This window comes from Centroberyx gerrardi, chromosome 13 (assembly GCF_048128805.1).
Source record: "Centroberyx gerrardi isolate f3 chromosome 13, fCenGer3.hap1.cur.20231027, whole genome shotgun sequence".
NCBI lineage: Eukaryota > Metazoa > Chordata > Actinopteri > Beryciformes > Berycidae > Centroberyx > Centroberyx gerrardi.
This window is the reverse complement of record NC_136009.1, coordinates 3,001,738-3,018,279: the sequence shown is the minus strand read 5'-3', so window position 1 is coordinate 3,018,279 and position 16,542 is coordinate 3,001,738. Positions and strand designations below refer to the sequence as shown.

The window sequence follows — 16,542 nt, the reverse complement described above, 5'->3', positions numbered from 1 at the left end:
GAGGGCGCTGGTTTTGTATGCAGACACGTCTGTGTTGGTTATTTTGCTTTTGCATTTCAGTCTTTCAAACCGAGAACCTTGGTTTGCTGTGCCACCATATTTGCAACCTAATGCCTGCTATAAAGGCCCAATGACCAGCAATTTTGAATGACTACAAGTTATAAGTGAATGCCAGCCACTGATTTAAGAATTCTGTGGAACGCTAACGTGAAGCTGGGTCCTGCCCTGTCAAAGGGTGCAGCCCGTTTGAGCGTTGCGAATATAAGAGCCAATGGAGAAGGGAGTTATCTCAAACGCTTAAACGCTGTCCTCCAATGCGAGAGGGAGCCCTATGCATGCCTACGTTCTCCTAAAAAGCTATTGCTTAAAAGAGTTCAAATGTATGGATTGTTAAACTATTAGCTATTAGCAAATTGTTGTTATGTTACTGGTATATTACATTGATGAGATATTAAGACATTAACAACCCTGTGCGCAAATTTTGTGCACAATTACACTTTTCAGCTACAGTAATATATGTTTCCAATGCTTTTAATTTATTTCATGCCTCTTATTCTATTCAGTATAACCTCACTTCCCTTTACAGCTGCATCAAACCCGATCAAAATCACACAGATATAGAATATTGAGTTATTTATAGCCTACTGTATGTATAGTCTACTGGACCTTTGCAAGGTATCAGTTCTTGGTATCCCCTATTACCATGCATTTTAGTTTGTACCGAATGTTGTCAGTATACCTCTGCACCAATGTCACCATTGCAACTTCCAGTATTTATTGTACTTAACAATTAAGTCATTCTGGTTCCTCCAGATAGTCACAATCTGTGGATAGTAATTTGATAAACTGATAGAAATAGAAATGAGGAGGGCAGATTATCATAGCTATCTCTTATTGAACCACAAGATGGCAGCAAATAAATGGTGTATTGAATTAGTCTCAATTGTGAAGGCGACTACTTAAGAGGACCAATAGACCTAAATAGTCTGTGTTCAGGTAGAGTGTCTTCCTATTTCATGTTCATCTAGGCCATAGATGGACAACCCATTTCACTGATAGTTTCTCCTCGCTGGTTGAAAGTGTCTTAATCAGTGAAATCAGCTGCTGTAGTGTTTGGTTGGAATGAAAACCTGCAGAGTATTTGGCCTCCATGGCACATGGTTGCACATCCCCAATCTAGGCCTGCATTAATCTGATTAAAAGAGTACCACCACCGAGCACTTTTGTCTGGTTTTATAGTAAGCTGTAAACCTACTACAGTTTTTCTTATGTCATGGGCCCTTTTAATAGGTGCTGATAGAGGATAGATGATGGCACTTGCATGCCATTCCTCCCTGACATTATATGATAGGGCTGGAGGCAAGGCTGCTGCACAGCATGCTGTTATCCGTAGTTCACTGGAGAAAAATCTGTGATGTAAAGCAAAGATTTAACAGCCCAGAGCAGTAGTAAATTGGAAGTTAGAGAACTGGGCCTGTGGCAACCGCTGGGAAAATGTGGGTGGGGAATGAATAACACTCTCTCCTCCCTCAACAACTACTGTCAAGGTGCGTTTGAGCAAGGCACCCAGCTGCTCCAGTGGAGATGCTCAGTGGCCACCAGTAAGACTGTGGTGGTACTGGGCAACTCCTCTGTGTAACTGTATGAATGTGAAGCAGGGTGTTGCTGGAAAAGGCATGAAGCTGTGTCGACTTTCCTGGACAAATAAAGGAAAAAAAAAACAACCTGCATTCATTTCTGTCCCGCTCTAAATCCGCAGTTTTTTATCAGGGCGTCAGAGAGCCACATTCATAACCCAGACCTAGGCCAGATAATATAGCCTACACCAGGAGCGGGATAACCAACATCAATGAAGTCTGGCAAGAGGAGAAAAGAAAATCTCTACCTCAGGATATTGCAAACCGCTACAAATAGCGCTCCTCACAGTTTTTTTTGGGGGGGCTATATACCTTTATTTAACCAGGGTAGGTCCAGGCCCCAATGGCCACTTCCAATACTTCATTCATTTTTGGGCATTTTCACCATAATTGACAGGGCTGTAGATTGACAGGACAGACAGGGCAGAGAGAGGGGATGACATGCAGCAGAGGCACGGGCCAGATTCAAACCTGTGCACACCATAGGGGCACTGGAGCTGCTCAAATACCCATCTGGTGTGACATTAGGGCAAAAATGACTGAAAACTGAAAATGAATTCTGTTTTTTTCTACTGTGGGGGCACCCTAGTAAAACATGAGACCCTCACTTTTTTCATCCAAAGGGACATTCTAATGAGACACTTCATTTTTGCCCTGAGGTCACAAGGAAACATGTTTTTTCTACCATAGGGCCCTAACAGCTGGTTGATGCACTGACTCGCTGTTTACCTGTTGGTCTGTCAGCCAGGCAGCACCAGACTGTGTGTTTGTGTGTATTTGTGAGTGTTTGCACAGGTGTGTGTGTGTGTGTGTGTGTACATGTGTTGCATATTTACATGTGTGTTCACAGTAAGTGTAGGTTGATGATGTCGTGCCATTATAAAAGTATCTTAATAATTGTTTTCATTTAGCAGACCTATGGCCTATGTCATTCTATTCAATCAATTTTGATTTGAAATTATGTTGGTGTTAGGTCAGGAAGGATTTTTTACTTGACAAGTTGATATAAAATGATTTTGCATATTAAAAAATAGACATTGGTTTAGATTAGAGAAGTTGGCTATAGCCTATAGACTTAAAATTAACACAGCAGTCAAGGAAAATAGATAAATTGCATCCTGCAACATATACAGTGAAACTGCTGCTGGGTTTCCCTCAACTGTTTACGAAAACAAATAAAGTATCTGCCAGCTAGCTCTGTGTTATTTTCTCTAGCTATCTTACACTCGATCTCGTATTTTATTGATGGTTTTGGTAAGCTATTGATAGCTAGCTTTGAAGTTTAAATGAGGCATCTAGCTTGAATTGAAGCTACTGTGGCAAATAAAGGTGTCAATAGGAGGATTTTGCTTTGAATCCAGTCTTGATACAGGAATTTTTTTTTTTAGACAATTTTCCCCCTATTTTTTCAGTTTTTGCCCCAAATTCAAACCCGTGGAATATTTTAAATAAATGGTCAACAGCATCGTCTTATTATCCTTGATGACAATTTATTTGAATGTGAGTTCAGAATCATAAATAAAACATTAATCGTAGAGTTAGAGTTGGTATCCAAGTCCCCCAACCCAGGTGGCTTCAGGTTGGTGCCCGCAGAAGAGGTGCCCCTTTTTCATTTTTTGCCCCTGCCCCTTGAGAGTCTGTGCACGCCACCGCTCCAGCCCCTGCCTTAGGTGATACAACACTTAAAACTTTTTCAACGAATCAAAATAGAGTTCTACAAAGGACAGGTTGGGAGAATTCATTAGTTCACTGCAGTGACGGAGATGCTGCTGAGGAACTGATGACAGAAGTCCAGAGGAACCCGGCGCTATTTGACCAAGACCATCAGCCCTAAAAATGTTGAAATGAAACGTGACATACCCCGGTCGGGATCGCAACAGCTCTTGGGATTAGCGGTAAGGCTGTTTACTGACCTGGAAGCTAGTTAACTCGCTAACTTTTGCTACCTAACTAACAAAATAGCACCATGTCTTGGCCAACCTGACCGCAAATGCGCTATTATCCTATGTTTTTAATATGACCGGGAGGTAACAACATGTGTCTCCAGTAGCATGTTGAAACCGGTTTAGCCACGGTGAAGTTACAGGTGTTTCTCTCAACATGGGCTACAGGGGACTTGACTCTTTGATCCACGGTAGATGTGGTGTGCAGAGTCTCCTACTGGTAAAGAAATGAATAGCTTCACTTGGTGGCCATTAGTACAATTAGCTCTCATATAGGCTAAACAAAGCACAATAATGTAATGAAAGCGCCGTAAAAGAGCATTATTGATTTTGCTAGCTCCTGTCTCTTTTGCGACAATTCATGAACCCAAATCCATCGGCTCTGTCATTATTTACTTTAGAGAGCGAGTAAAATAAAAGCACTTTGATGAAGCTCCATTGTTTTCTCTGAATATTTGGCGCCAATATCGTTGTAGTGTGAACGCTTGAGCAACAGCATATCATTATAGTTTATAGTTATCTTTATAGTTGTCGCTATGTGTGAATGGGCCTGCTACAAATGCGTTCCAGGTCGTGGCTTGTGCTTCGTTCCTCAATGAGAGACGTCCGCAGTAACACGTAGTGTGTGTGTGTGTGTGTGTGTGTGTGTGTGTGTGTGTGTGTGTGTGTGTGTGTGTGTGTGTGTGTGTGTGTGTGTGTGTGTGCGTGCGTGCGTGCGTGCGTGCGTGCGCGCATATACACGTGTTTGTGTCTCATCTCACTATTGGGATGGGGATGTGTTTAGCACCTGCCAAAGCAGGGAGGAGAGACAGCCCTTTGAGAGGAGACTGAGTTTTATGAAGGCAAAGACCGCAATAATAATAAAACTAATAATAATAACTGCAACATTTCTTTGTCAGCGACGTGAAACTGGCGGTGCGCCACAGTACATTAATGGGAAACCCTGGGATGGATATTGTGGATGCGTGTGGATGGGACAGACACACACACACACACACTCACACACACACACACACACACACACACACACTCTCTCTCTCTCACACACACACACACACACACACACACACACACACACACACACACACACGGGATTCGACTAGGAGAGGGGGGAAAAACAGAAGTAAATGACGCCGCCATCGCATCTTTTGAAAAATATACGTAAGGATATTGCGATAAAAAGCAGGCGAGGAGAGGAGACGAGAGGAGAGGAGAGGAGAAGAGAGCAGAGAAGGTCTCGGAGTAAATGACGCCGGCGTCACATCTCTGGATGGATGCGCACGGTTTCCTGACGCGATGACTGGCTCGCAGCAGCACCGGCAAGCCAAACCCACCGGTGTGAGGGCTGATACCACCTATAAAAAGCCCGGCACCGGCTCTCTCAGCGGGTGTCTTTCACGAGAACATTATTCGGCTTTCTCCTTCTATTCCCTGGTCGAGCTGCAAACCACCGACTTGGATTATTCACTGCCATTCATTTTCTATATAGGAATAGGAGCATCAGCCAATCGCCATGTCTCACGGATGGGGATACGGATCAACTGACGGTGAGGCATTTCTAGCCTTTATAGGATCCAGGGGTGGTTGATGTTGTGGACGTTCAGATTTGAGTAAAGCTGCCATGTAACAGGTCAAGGACATGTTGGCATTTACAAAGGCCCGCCGGTTTAAACTGAATCAAATGCACTATTGTACACAGCTGTCATATTGCAGTCCATTTGTCATTCCCTGATAGTAAGGACTAGGGAGAAAACAAAATAACCCAATTATTTCCCTTTTCATAGCTTTTAATCTACATAGTGGAATCATTTTAAAAATAACTAAAAAAAAAACTGCATGGATAGTTGAATAATAGAATGAAATAGAATAGAACAGAATAAAGTTGCTACAACCATTCTCAGCAAGTGTGGTCTTACTGATTTTATGCTTAACTCATCAACTTAGGTCATACATTCTATTTGATATTAATTATTATCAAAAGTTCCCTCCTGTGCTGTATTTTGCAGGACCAGACAAGTGGGCTGAAGGGTTTCCCATTGCAAACGGGCCCAGGCAGTCTCCCATTAACGTTGTCCCCAACGAGGCCGTGTACGACTCCTCTCTGAAGGCTCTGAAATTGAAGTACGACCCATCCAACTCCAGCGGCATTCTCAACAACGGACACTCCTTCCAGGTGGACTTCGTGGACGATGGAGACACTTCCAGTAAGCACTGCTCAGCTATCTTTTCTAGGGTTGGAAACTAGAACTACAGATCGTTATATTAGTCTTTGCTACGTCTGAGTACTGTTTTTTATTTTTGGCATCCTGAAATGGGGAGATCTACAAAAAGCACTGTAGTTCTTCAACTGTTCATCCAATATACCTGAAAGTATTGTCAAAGTAAAGTCCACAATCTGCACTTTAGCCTCATATTCAATGTGTCATTTCACATCCAAAATAACATAAGGAGCCCAAATGTTAAAATATGCATTGCTGTCTAAATATGTATGAAAGTCACTGGATCCCTTGATCAGATGTAGTACTAGGAAAAATAATATGACACTGCATATAATGTGATAAAAATGTAGCCACATGTTGATTCTATAGTGCAGAGGTTCTCAATTGTTTTTCAGCCAAGGACCCCTTACAAGATAGAGAATATACCGGGGACCCCCTCATTCTGATTTGTGATTTTGGGCTATATAAATAAAAATTGATTTGACTTGACATGTATGTCCCTTGGAATAATCTGATGTAGCCTATTTTTTACACTTCTATAGTCTTAGTTATGTGAAAGAACAACACAAGAGAAATGTATTTGAAAGATATTAGATATGTATTAAAAATATTTGCACCATCTCAACACAGAATACCCATAAAACAATCAATCAATTAGCTGCTAAGTAACACTGTACCTAAACAAAATATCAAAGGGAAATCAAGAGAAAAGTGCTAATTTGAAGTGCATTTCAGAACATACACACACACACACACACACACACACACACACACACACACATCAAGATAAAGTGTTTCACTCTTAGTTCATACGTAATGATTGATAAAAGTCTAATCATAAAATAAATGCAGGCTATAACAAACTGAACACATGCCTGCATTGCAACATATGTATCAAGTAGATTGCAAAACATCTGCAACATTACTACAATCCCAAACCACTACTTTGTTTTGTAACACTCACCATCCGTTGTTGTTGCTGGTAGTCCTCGCCCTTCCTCTCAAAAAAAGACCGGTCTTTTTTTACATAATCTGGATGCTTGGTCTCGAGGTGCCTCTTCAATTTGGCAGGCTTCATCGCCTTATTGGCAAGACACTGCAGACCCGGACCCCACTTTGAGAACCACTGCTATAGTGTAATTACAGAGCTACTTTATAGTTCAACATGTAACAACAAATATTAGTTAGTTAATGTCTTTATCATTATCTGCCCTTCTTGTTTATGCTTACACTCCTGTGTAGTGGTAGATAAGAGTGTCTGATGACGTGAGTGTTACATGTATTCATCCTAATCAACCACTCAGTTTTCTCATTATCTGAAGGTCAACTGGATATCTAAACCACCATTCTCTCTGTTGATCTAACACAGTTTTCCCTGTATTCATCCAGCAGTAGTGGGCCATGTCAGCAAGAAAAAACACCACTGCTTGAGTAAATGAGAAAGCACAATACAAGTGTTTAGAATTTGTGCCTTTATCATAAAGTAACAAAATATGAGCAGCTTGAACACATGCAACACATCTCAGTATTCAACAGACCTTTATATTGTAGCTGCTCTGTGTTTCTCTGTGAATATCTTTTTTTCTAATGACTTCCATTGACATGGCATAGACATCAGCTTGTATTATATGAATATATTAATTACAAGAATTAATCCAGGAGACCATATCAGTTAAACAAATTAGCGTTAATTGCAATACCACATTCAAATGCTCTTTGATCTATGGAGTGAAGGAAGTAACCTGTTATTTGACCAGAAACTGGTGAATATGGAAAAAAACAAAGGTAAATGTAATTGTATCTTTAATGTATACTTTGCATGATATGCCAGTACCTGCATGAGAACAGTATAATAATGTGGTGTAATCTTTCTCTATATCGAAGTGGTTGTAAGTGAAAGGAGAGGGAACTCCAGCAGCAATAATGATTTAAGGGAGGGATAGAATGCCTGTTATTGAGTAGGATTCTTCTTTTCTTATTGATATCAAACCCACTGTGATGTTACAGTAATAATCATTGACACTTTCATATAAATAAATGTCCATTTTGTTACTCTCTATCACCAATTGATATAACACACAGTTAAACACAATTGTAATTCAACTTGTATTCAGTTCATGAAAGCTTTTACGTTTGCTGTTCTAAACACCCGGTGTCTGGTAGCTCTTTAATGGGAAAACTCCTCTGTAGCACAGGAAGCGATGTGTTTTACATTTCTGGTTTGTTTGGAATAAATAGTTCATCACAGCAATGACTGCTTAGTACCAAGGATGGAGACACAATTAAAAAAGGGGAACTCAAGGATTACCATAAATAAAGGAAAACACAAGGAAATACATGACAGAACATAATTCATAGATGCCATTTGTGAGAGGAATGGGCTACCCTGGACCTACACCTACCCTAGTTCCCAACATTACTCAATAATTTCTAGACTCGCTATTGGTTTCAACAACAAGAACAGGCTAATGGGAAAGCTGACACTGCTGACTTGGAATGTGCAGTTCAGAAACCAAATTGTATCAACAATTGTATGCTACAGGCATGGCTGATTCTGCTGGCTTGAGACAGTCCACTCAGCAGATCAGAAACTAAACTGTATCAGCAAGCGAACATGTCAACATTCTAAATAAATATATCAGCAACCATGCTACCAAAAAACAGCCAGAGCAACCATGCACGCTACCCGCAAACAATATATCAGCTAGCATGCTACAGCCAACCAAAAGCTAACAATCATTCTAAAGAATCAATATTCTTCTGAATTGCATTATAATTATTCTACTGTACTCTTTCTAAGCTGTCCTCTTCCTCTCCCTCCCCAGCCCTGACTGGAGGTCCTATTTCTGGAACCTACCGTCTGAGGCAGTTTCATTTCCACTGGGGCGCCAGCGACGACAGAGGCTCTGAGCACACCGTCAACGGCATCAAGTTCCCCTGCGAGGTACTGATCTACTGGAGTTCAGTTAAAACACCAGTCTTTACTGCATATTTTAGTAGTAGATTAAAGCTGCACTATGCAACTTCACACTTTGGCAGCCCCGAATGGCAGCGAGGTAACTGTTTGAATTTTGCAGACTCAAAAACCCAGAAATCATGTAATGTGACGTCAGTTAAGTAAGGCCCAGATACACTAAAGGTTTGCGCAGGGAAGAGTGCACAATATATCACTAAAATGACTAAATCAGATGCTGTTCACTCACCGTCCGCAATGAATGGAAAGCTGACAGCACTTTTTGATTCATCACATCCTGTGTGGAGAATTCCCACCATTGACCATACCGACAGCAGAATTTAATTTGGGCATATAGGACAAATCTATGGGGCTTCAATTAGTGGGGATGGGACGCTTCTCCGTTGCAGCCCTACTTCCTGATTTAGGCTGATAAGATGGGTGGATTTAACATAAGAATCTTGCATAGTGCAGCGTTACTACTACTGGGATATCTGAAGGGGGGATAAGGGTGCTTGCACTGCACTGGAAGCCACCACATACACTCACAAAACCTCAGTGGGTTAATGTTTATCTTGATGTAAGTAATTTGGAGCTTTCTGTGGCTAGGATGCACGGTGCAATGGAAGGTAATATCCTATCTTTGTCAAGTGCCTTCTGTAAAACAACCAATGTCCAACCAATGTCTCATTTCATTAAATTATCAATAAAAAATCAATCAAAAAAAATAATTGGGATAAGCGAGATAAAGAAAGAAGGAGATATCCATTATTGGTTCAAATTAATCAAATGAACTCCCTTGTAAATTAGAATTGAAGGGGAAATGTGGGAGGAAAAACGCCACACTATTGCTTGTATCAAATTTGGAAACATTCTTCTCTTTATTTCCTATATTAGCTTCATCTGGTGCACTGGAACACCAAGTACCCCAGTTTTGGAGAGGCAGCCAGCCAGCCTGATGGACTCGCTGTGGTTGGGGTCTTCCTCAAGGTGAGTAATTGGTGATTCATCACTGACAAACCATCACTTCTGCATTTGGTGTCCATTATTGAATTAAGATGCCTGCTAAGTAGGGGGGATGTAAAATTACTTTACACAGGCTTTGTAGGGGCTTTTGTGAAGATAAAGCCAACTAATGAACACTGTTCTTGATATGTAATGAAACTAATTATTAGTAATTCAAGAAAAATAATGTATTGGGAATCAAATTGCGTGTGTATGTATGTGTGTGTTACCCATCAGATTGGTGCTGCCAACCCCAGGCTGCAGAAAGTTCTGGATGCCCTGGATGCTATCAAGTCAAAGGTAAGCAAACATCACACAATATTCACAAAAACACAGCTTTGTTTTCAGATTTGCTAAATATAATTATGCTCATATATATTGTGTATGAAGAGTAATATTCAAGCTCAGTGAACAAACAAGTCCATTATCCTGCTTACTAATGAGCAGCAATTGTTTTCCTTGGGCAAAGCTGTAAATGTAAAGAAGAGATTTCTTTCTTTCTTTCTTTCTTTCTTTCTTTCTTTCTTTCTTTCTTCATCCCTCCCTCCTGCAGGGCAAGCAGACCACCTTTGATAACTTTGACCCAAAGACTCTTCTTCCTGGTTCTCTGGACTACTGGACCTATGACGGCTCCCTGACCACGCCCCCTCTGCTGGAGAGTGTCACCTGGATTGTCCTCAAGGAGCCAGTCAGTGTCAGCCCTGCCCAGGTACTTCCTGGTTTCAATTCATGTACAACAACAGCAATAATAATAATAATAAAAATAATAACAATAATAATGTTACAAAGGACTTTACAGGATGAATAAAAATGAAACAATAAATAAAAAAGTGAACACATAAATAGGAAAAAAAAAAGAATAAAAAAAGACAAAAGTAAAAAGCAGTAAAAAGTAGAAATATGTGTGGTGTACATGAAGCCATATGTACCTACAATGTTGACCTACACTATGAATATAACACATTCTATACAATTTGGTGGCATGATCATCGAATAGTGCAGGAAGGCTTCGTTCTACCTTATGTTTACAAAAATATTATAATGAATCATCACTGCTCACTGGTATTCTCAGGAATATTCATGACTGAGGTGGTGGGCCTACTGGTCCTGCTGTGTTTGGTTCTTCTGTCAAGTCAGAAGTTGCCAGACTTTTTGAGGTAGAGGTTTTTTCTCTGCACTGCACAGTATAGGGAGGGCAAGTAGCATTGAACTTCAGTTTGAGAGTCAAAGATTAAAACAACAACTCAATCTAAACCACAGCTACCCTGGATTACACACTGGCTATAATCTAAATATAACTGGCAAAGGCATGTGTGTATGTGTGTGTGCGTGCGCATGTGTGTGTATGTGTCAGTGCATGCGTGCATTACCATGTATGTGTGTGTATGTGCACAAACATGCACACAACATGTTTATTTGTGGCAGTCCTAAATGCAGACATTTTTCTTGGCAGTCTACCTGCTCTTGTAGGGGTTGGTCATGCTAGTTCAGTACAGGATTTCAATCATCTAGTCTGGTGAAGGCTGGTTCTCTGTTCTCAAGTAGAAAGCTGGAACTGCTCAACTCAAAATAGTGCTAAGTCTCAACCAACAGTGGAAATATAAAGAGTCAATAACTACTGAATAAGGACAGATAATTACTTTTAGAGAGTGCTAGGTGTTTCTTCAAATTTCTCAGTTCTCCCCAGTCATTATCAAATGGCTTCATACAAACTTGCACCTCTTTAAAGATTTTAATTTCAAAATGTTTTCATTTGAGGTTTTTCAATGTTCTTGTGATTGTACATACTGAAAGGAGCCAGAGTGGTTGTCAAAACATTGTAAAGGTCAAGTGTGTATGAAGTCATATCATGGCTTAGAACAGGGAGGGCCCAAGCTTTAGCTGCCCCGTGTTAAAGTGAGATTACACTATCTAGGTGGGCCTTTATAGGCTTGTACTGAACTTTAGTGGGTAGTTAACGCTCTATCTCTCTACAAAATTAACCCACCCATACCAGTGGACCATGACCTGACATATTTCTGTAGCCCACATACGGTAGATAATAGGCCTGTCTCTGTAGATTTAATGCTGATTTTTTTTTCCTTATCTTCCTTCTATATTATTATTAGTATTAGTATTATTATTGTTGTTATTATATAAAGTACATTGTAATGTATAACAGTGTATATAATGAAGTATAATATATAATCATTAATAATAAGAATAATACGAATAAGAAATAATAAGAATCCTCAATATACAGAGTTATCTATCGAAAACTCCTCCTTACTTACCTGACTTGGGTTACTATTGGTTTCCTTGTTGCCATACAGAAATTAATACATGCACTGACACACACGCTAAAGCACAGAGCTGCATGTGCTTTGCTGCGATGGAGAACTGCGGGCGTTGCTGAATGAGCCTGAGGGAAATTAAATCCCAGAGTTCAACTTCACCAGCTAGCTAAAGGCTAAATGGCTCCCACACACACACACACACACACACACACACACACACACACACATGCAGCCAAGTCTCAGTTTCATAAATTCAGTTATATGTTTGTCAAATAGATTTGGCACAAAAACTAAATGTGATCCTAACAGAGGAAGAAATCAAGGCTGTGTCAATTATTTGACACATTTTACTTATTCCTCATAATAGTAGGCTACTATGTGCAACATAAGGCTAGTTACCAGAGCACGCAGGGCTGTTTAGCTTAACCATGTGCACTCTAGAGATAACTACAGTAGATCAGCAGGGTGTGAGGTACAGTTGACCTGTTCTACACTGGGTGTTAAATGAACTGGTGCAAGTGAAGCAGCTTGTTGCACGAGCTAACTTTGTAGTGGTAGCTAATACATTGAGAGCAATTAACATGAGGAGTGGTAGCATGAATAAATTGAGTGAATAAGGCTGTGATCATATAGGATGCTTTCCTGCTTAAATGCAAAACCCAGCTGTGAGTGTTGTTGAGAGAGCAAGAGATCAAAGGGTGCAACGAGTGATACATCATTCTCATTGCTATGCAACACAAAGTTTGACAACTTGCAAGCTATCTAATTGGCGTTAGCTACCTAACCTGAAGTAATAAAGGGGGGGCGTTATTGAAAATACAAATGGACAAGCCAAAGTTAGCCCATTCTGAAACGAAGGATGTAGGTGCATGACGTCCTCGTAGGGAGAGAAGAGCAACCACAGTTTTATCATGTCATCCAAGAGCATAGATAGCACTTGTTTCAAGGGCTATTTTTGCCTTGATGTAATGTGCAGTGTGGCTAATTTTGAGACATGCTCAACTTGAAGCCCAGGGCAGTGCCACAAAATGTACCGCATCCAAAACACCAGGTGCATAGCTTTGAGTAGACGTGCGCCTGCTGTGACTGAACCATTGTATAACTGAAAAAAAGGTGCAGTCATGTTCAAAAAAGCATCCTATATGAGCACAGCCTCAGGCAACAGTACTCAATTTAGGTAAAGAAAAACTACAGTATACAGCAGTTACTGTCTGCACCTTGGTGTGCATACCTACAGCACCAAATGAATGCCTGTAGCAAGGAGTATAGCAGTAATTCAGCAGCTTGGTACCAGGATTATTGCTGTTAATGTGCAGTTCAATCGCTGTCAATGGACACAAAGCTCATATTATCTCTCTTTGTTTCTCTTTATCTTTGTCTCTCCCTCCTTATCAGATGGCGAAGTTCCGCAGCCTGCTCTTCACCGGTGATGGAGAGGCTCCCTGCTGCATGGTGGACAACTACCGGCCTCCTCAGCCTCTGAAGGGGCGTAAGGTCCGCGCCTCCTTCAAATAAAGTCCTCTTCATTTTCATCGCTTCCTTCCCACCCTGCCTATCCTGCCCTCCGTCCCGTAATCTCCTTACTCCTATCGTTTTCCACATGCCATCTTAGCACTAAAGACATATTTGCCCCATTGACTTCAAATGGGCGAGTAAAAAATAATACGACCACCTGCTCTTTCTATGACATAGGCTGAGGGGGAATACTATGATGCTTTATTGATTAAAAAAATTAACCACAAAGATGGATTTTAAAATTGAGACATGGATTGTGCAAAAGGCAGTTGCAACTCAAATTTATGAAGTGTAAGAATCTGACTAAGAAGCCGTGAGGATATTATTGTACTAGCCAGACTGAATAACACCATAGTTACCAGGGGCTAGTGGTCTTGTGAAAATGTCACCCTTACTAACAGACATGATCTTAAAGTTTCGCTTCAGGCATGGCCCTTCATCTCCTCATTTTGTCTCCTTAACATATTATGCCTCCTATTTTCTATCGCCACGCCATAGCACTTAACTAATAACATAATGTAAATCATAAAATTTCTGATTTATAGTAACCATTGCTGTGTGCCAATTCAGTCTGTATTTATAATAGCCAATATCTGTCCAAACTAAATTGTAAATATTCTAAATCTCTAATTTATTTATTTTTGCCTTATTATTAGTAAGTGTATACATAAATATAACAATCTCAAATTATCTTTAGAGTATTTTTATTGGGAACATAATGTATTAAAAAATTGATAAAAAGAGACTACTCAGGCAGCCACATATTATGAGATTATGTGTGCTGGAGCGGATAGTAAAGCAATCTGGTCATTCTGCCTGCACGCGCACACACAAACACACACACACTCACACACACACACACACACACACACACACACACACACACACACTTCCCCTTTGGCCCGTAATCTCATATGATGATGTCACGGCCAGATTACGATTATGGTTCTTGTGGCACATCAACGTTGAAAAGCACACATAGTCCATTGTGGGTAGATGTAAATTACATGCAGGGCTAGTGATATTTAATTTTTCTTCCCTAATTTTTTCAGCCTATTCTGTAATCGCAAAAGAAACAGCACGCTATGCCTACTTTGAAAACAAAAGCCTTTATCCAATTGCAAACGCATCTTTCTATGCATTTCATTTTGTCCTGAATTCTGCTGCTCACTGCTGAGCTCGTTGACGTTCATTTATATTTCTGCCACGTTTTGTCAGTTTGAAACAGAAGGATTATACCAGCAATGAGAGGTATTAATGAAAAGAGTTTGAACATAATATTTTTCAGTGGTGACTACAGTTCTGCACCATGACTGCCGCTCAGCAACTGGTGCCTCTATGCAAGTTGACTTTTAGAATAGTGATGTTATGGATGTTGTGGAAGACAGTGCTGTATGTTATCAGCTGATTGTATCAACTTAGCCATCTTTCTATCAATGGCTCTACAAAAGAGATGTCATTCCATTTTTTATTGTAACTATGACAACTGAACTACCTATCACCCCAGTGCATTTATCATTGTGTCTTAAAGACTCATGTAAGAGACAGAGATTGTGTTGGAGAGATGATGTTTGATAAAAAGGGTTGAATTATAACTATAGATTCATACAAGCTATGAAAATAATTCTTGTATTTCTTGTATCCATGGTAAAAGGAAAGTTTTTTTACATGAATTGTTGGAAGTCAAGCCATTATTCCGTCCAACAATTGACGAGACCAGCACAATGTTTCTTTTTAGCTTTGATATTAATGTCTTATCAAAAGCAACAACCCTTTAAAGCGTCATTTAGAATTATTGTGAAATCACAATTGAAAAAAATGTTTTGTGTGAATCTGTTATGTCATAGATGGAAATGAATTTCCCAATAAAAATGATGACTATCAGTTGTGTCTGTCACCATTCTTTCTCACAAATGCTTAAATAAGACATACTTTCACACAAGTAGATACAGTATATGACACCTAGATTTCAGCATTACTCAAATAAGGATTGCTTTTCTTGTTAGAAGGAAAAAAACTTCCTTGTTATTCACAGATATTATAGCATTTCTATTTTTACTAGCCTATAAATAAATATGTAAATAAATATGTATGACTTTTGACCAAGTCAACTTTGCTTGAGTCCCAAATCAGTCTCAAGTCTTGAGGCATAAGTCTCAAGTCAAGTCTCAAGTCTAAATGTAGAACACCAAGTCAAGTCAGACCAAATCAAGAGTCCACTATCAATTTAATATCTTAAAGAAAACAAAATATCTAGGACTTTTCAATACAATATTGTTTTAATAGGATACAAATTGGTAAGTGCATCGTCGGTTTGATTTCTACAATCAGTTTCACCTTCAATTCAATCATTCCATACAAATTCAGAAAACAGAATTTAAATTCAGTTGAGCCATGGTACTCTGGCAACTCTGCTCCCCTTCTACAGGGGTGGGGAATGATGTATATCTATGATGGATAAGCAAGGTGGAAGTGCATAGGGCTGTAACATTGACTAAGTCATCCCTGTCTGCTGTAGTATTCACTAAGGTCAAACCATCATTAAAGCAACTAAAAGATGATTTCATATTGAGTAACCCAATAAGGATTCCCAGGCAAATCAAGGGGGTGCTGAGTCTCATGGACACCTCAATATACGCCATATTTGCCGCAATCATCATTTTAAACCAGGTCAAGCGGACGCTGTATTTACTGTCTGGGCAAAGAAGGGCTTATCTGTAATTAAAGATTTTCATGTTGATATACATTCTGCCTCTTTCAGTCAGTTACAAGCAAAATTCAGTCTCCTTCATAGTCACTTTTTCTGTTACTAACAGGCCAGAAACTTTGTAAGACAGTCTTTAGTTCAGTTTGACACGTTGCCTATGCAGCATGCTATTTACGACCGTATGTCTCCACCCCCCTACCCTCAAACCACCTCCTCTAACCATCTTAAGGAGGCATGGAGTATGGAAATCAGCTCCGAGATTGTCTATGTGTTCTGTTTTTGGTATT

General features: G+C 40.0%; 1 protein-coding gene across 1 annotated transcript; it reads left to right on the top strand.

Moving 5' to 3' along the window:
- The first annotated feature begins 4,930 nt into the window (after positions 1–4,930).
- On the top strand, positions 4,931–15,432 carry cahz (carbonic anhydrase). Its single transcript, XM_071913042.2, has 7 exons — positions 4,931–5,127; positions 5,587–5,784; positions 8,625–8,743; positions 9,650–9,742; positions 9,995–10,057; positions 10,311–10,466; positions 13,429–15,432. The coding sequence occupies exons 1-7, from the start codon at positions 5,094–5,096 to the stop codon at positions 13,546–13,548; spliced, it is 783 nt and encodes a 260-aa protein (XP_071769143.1). The 5' UTR covers positions 4,931–5,093; the 3' UTR covers positions 13,549–15,432.
- Positions 15,433–16,542: the final 1,110 nt, after the last annotated feature.

Bases quoted from the DNA above. Each gene is read 5' to 3' on its own strand.
- cahz (XM_071913042.2), top strand. From the start codon at position 5,094: ATGTCTCACGGATGGGGATACGGATCAACTGACG. The intron at 5,785-8,624 runs GTAAGCACTGCT...CTCCCTCCCCAG, and splicing joins GGACGATGGAGACACTTCCA to CCCTGACTGGAGGTCCTATT. The intron at 10,467-13,428 runs GTACTTCCTGGT...CCTCCTTATCAG, and splicing joins TCAGTGTCAGCCCTGCCCAG to ATGGCGAAGTTCCGCAGCCT.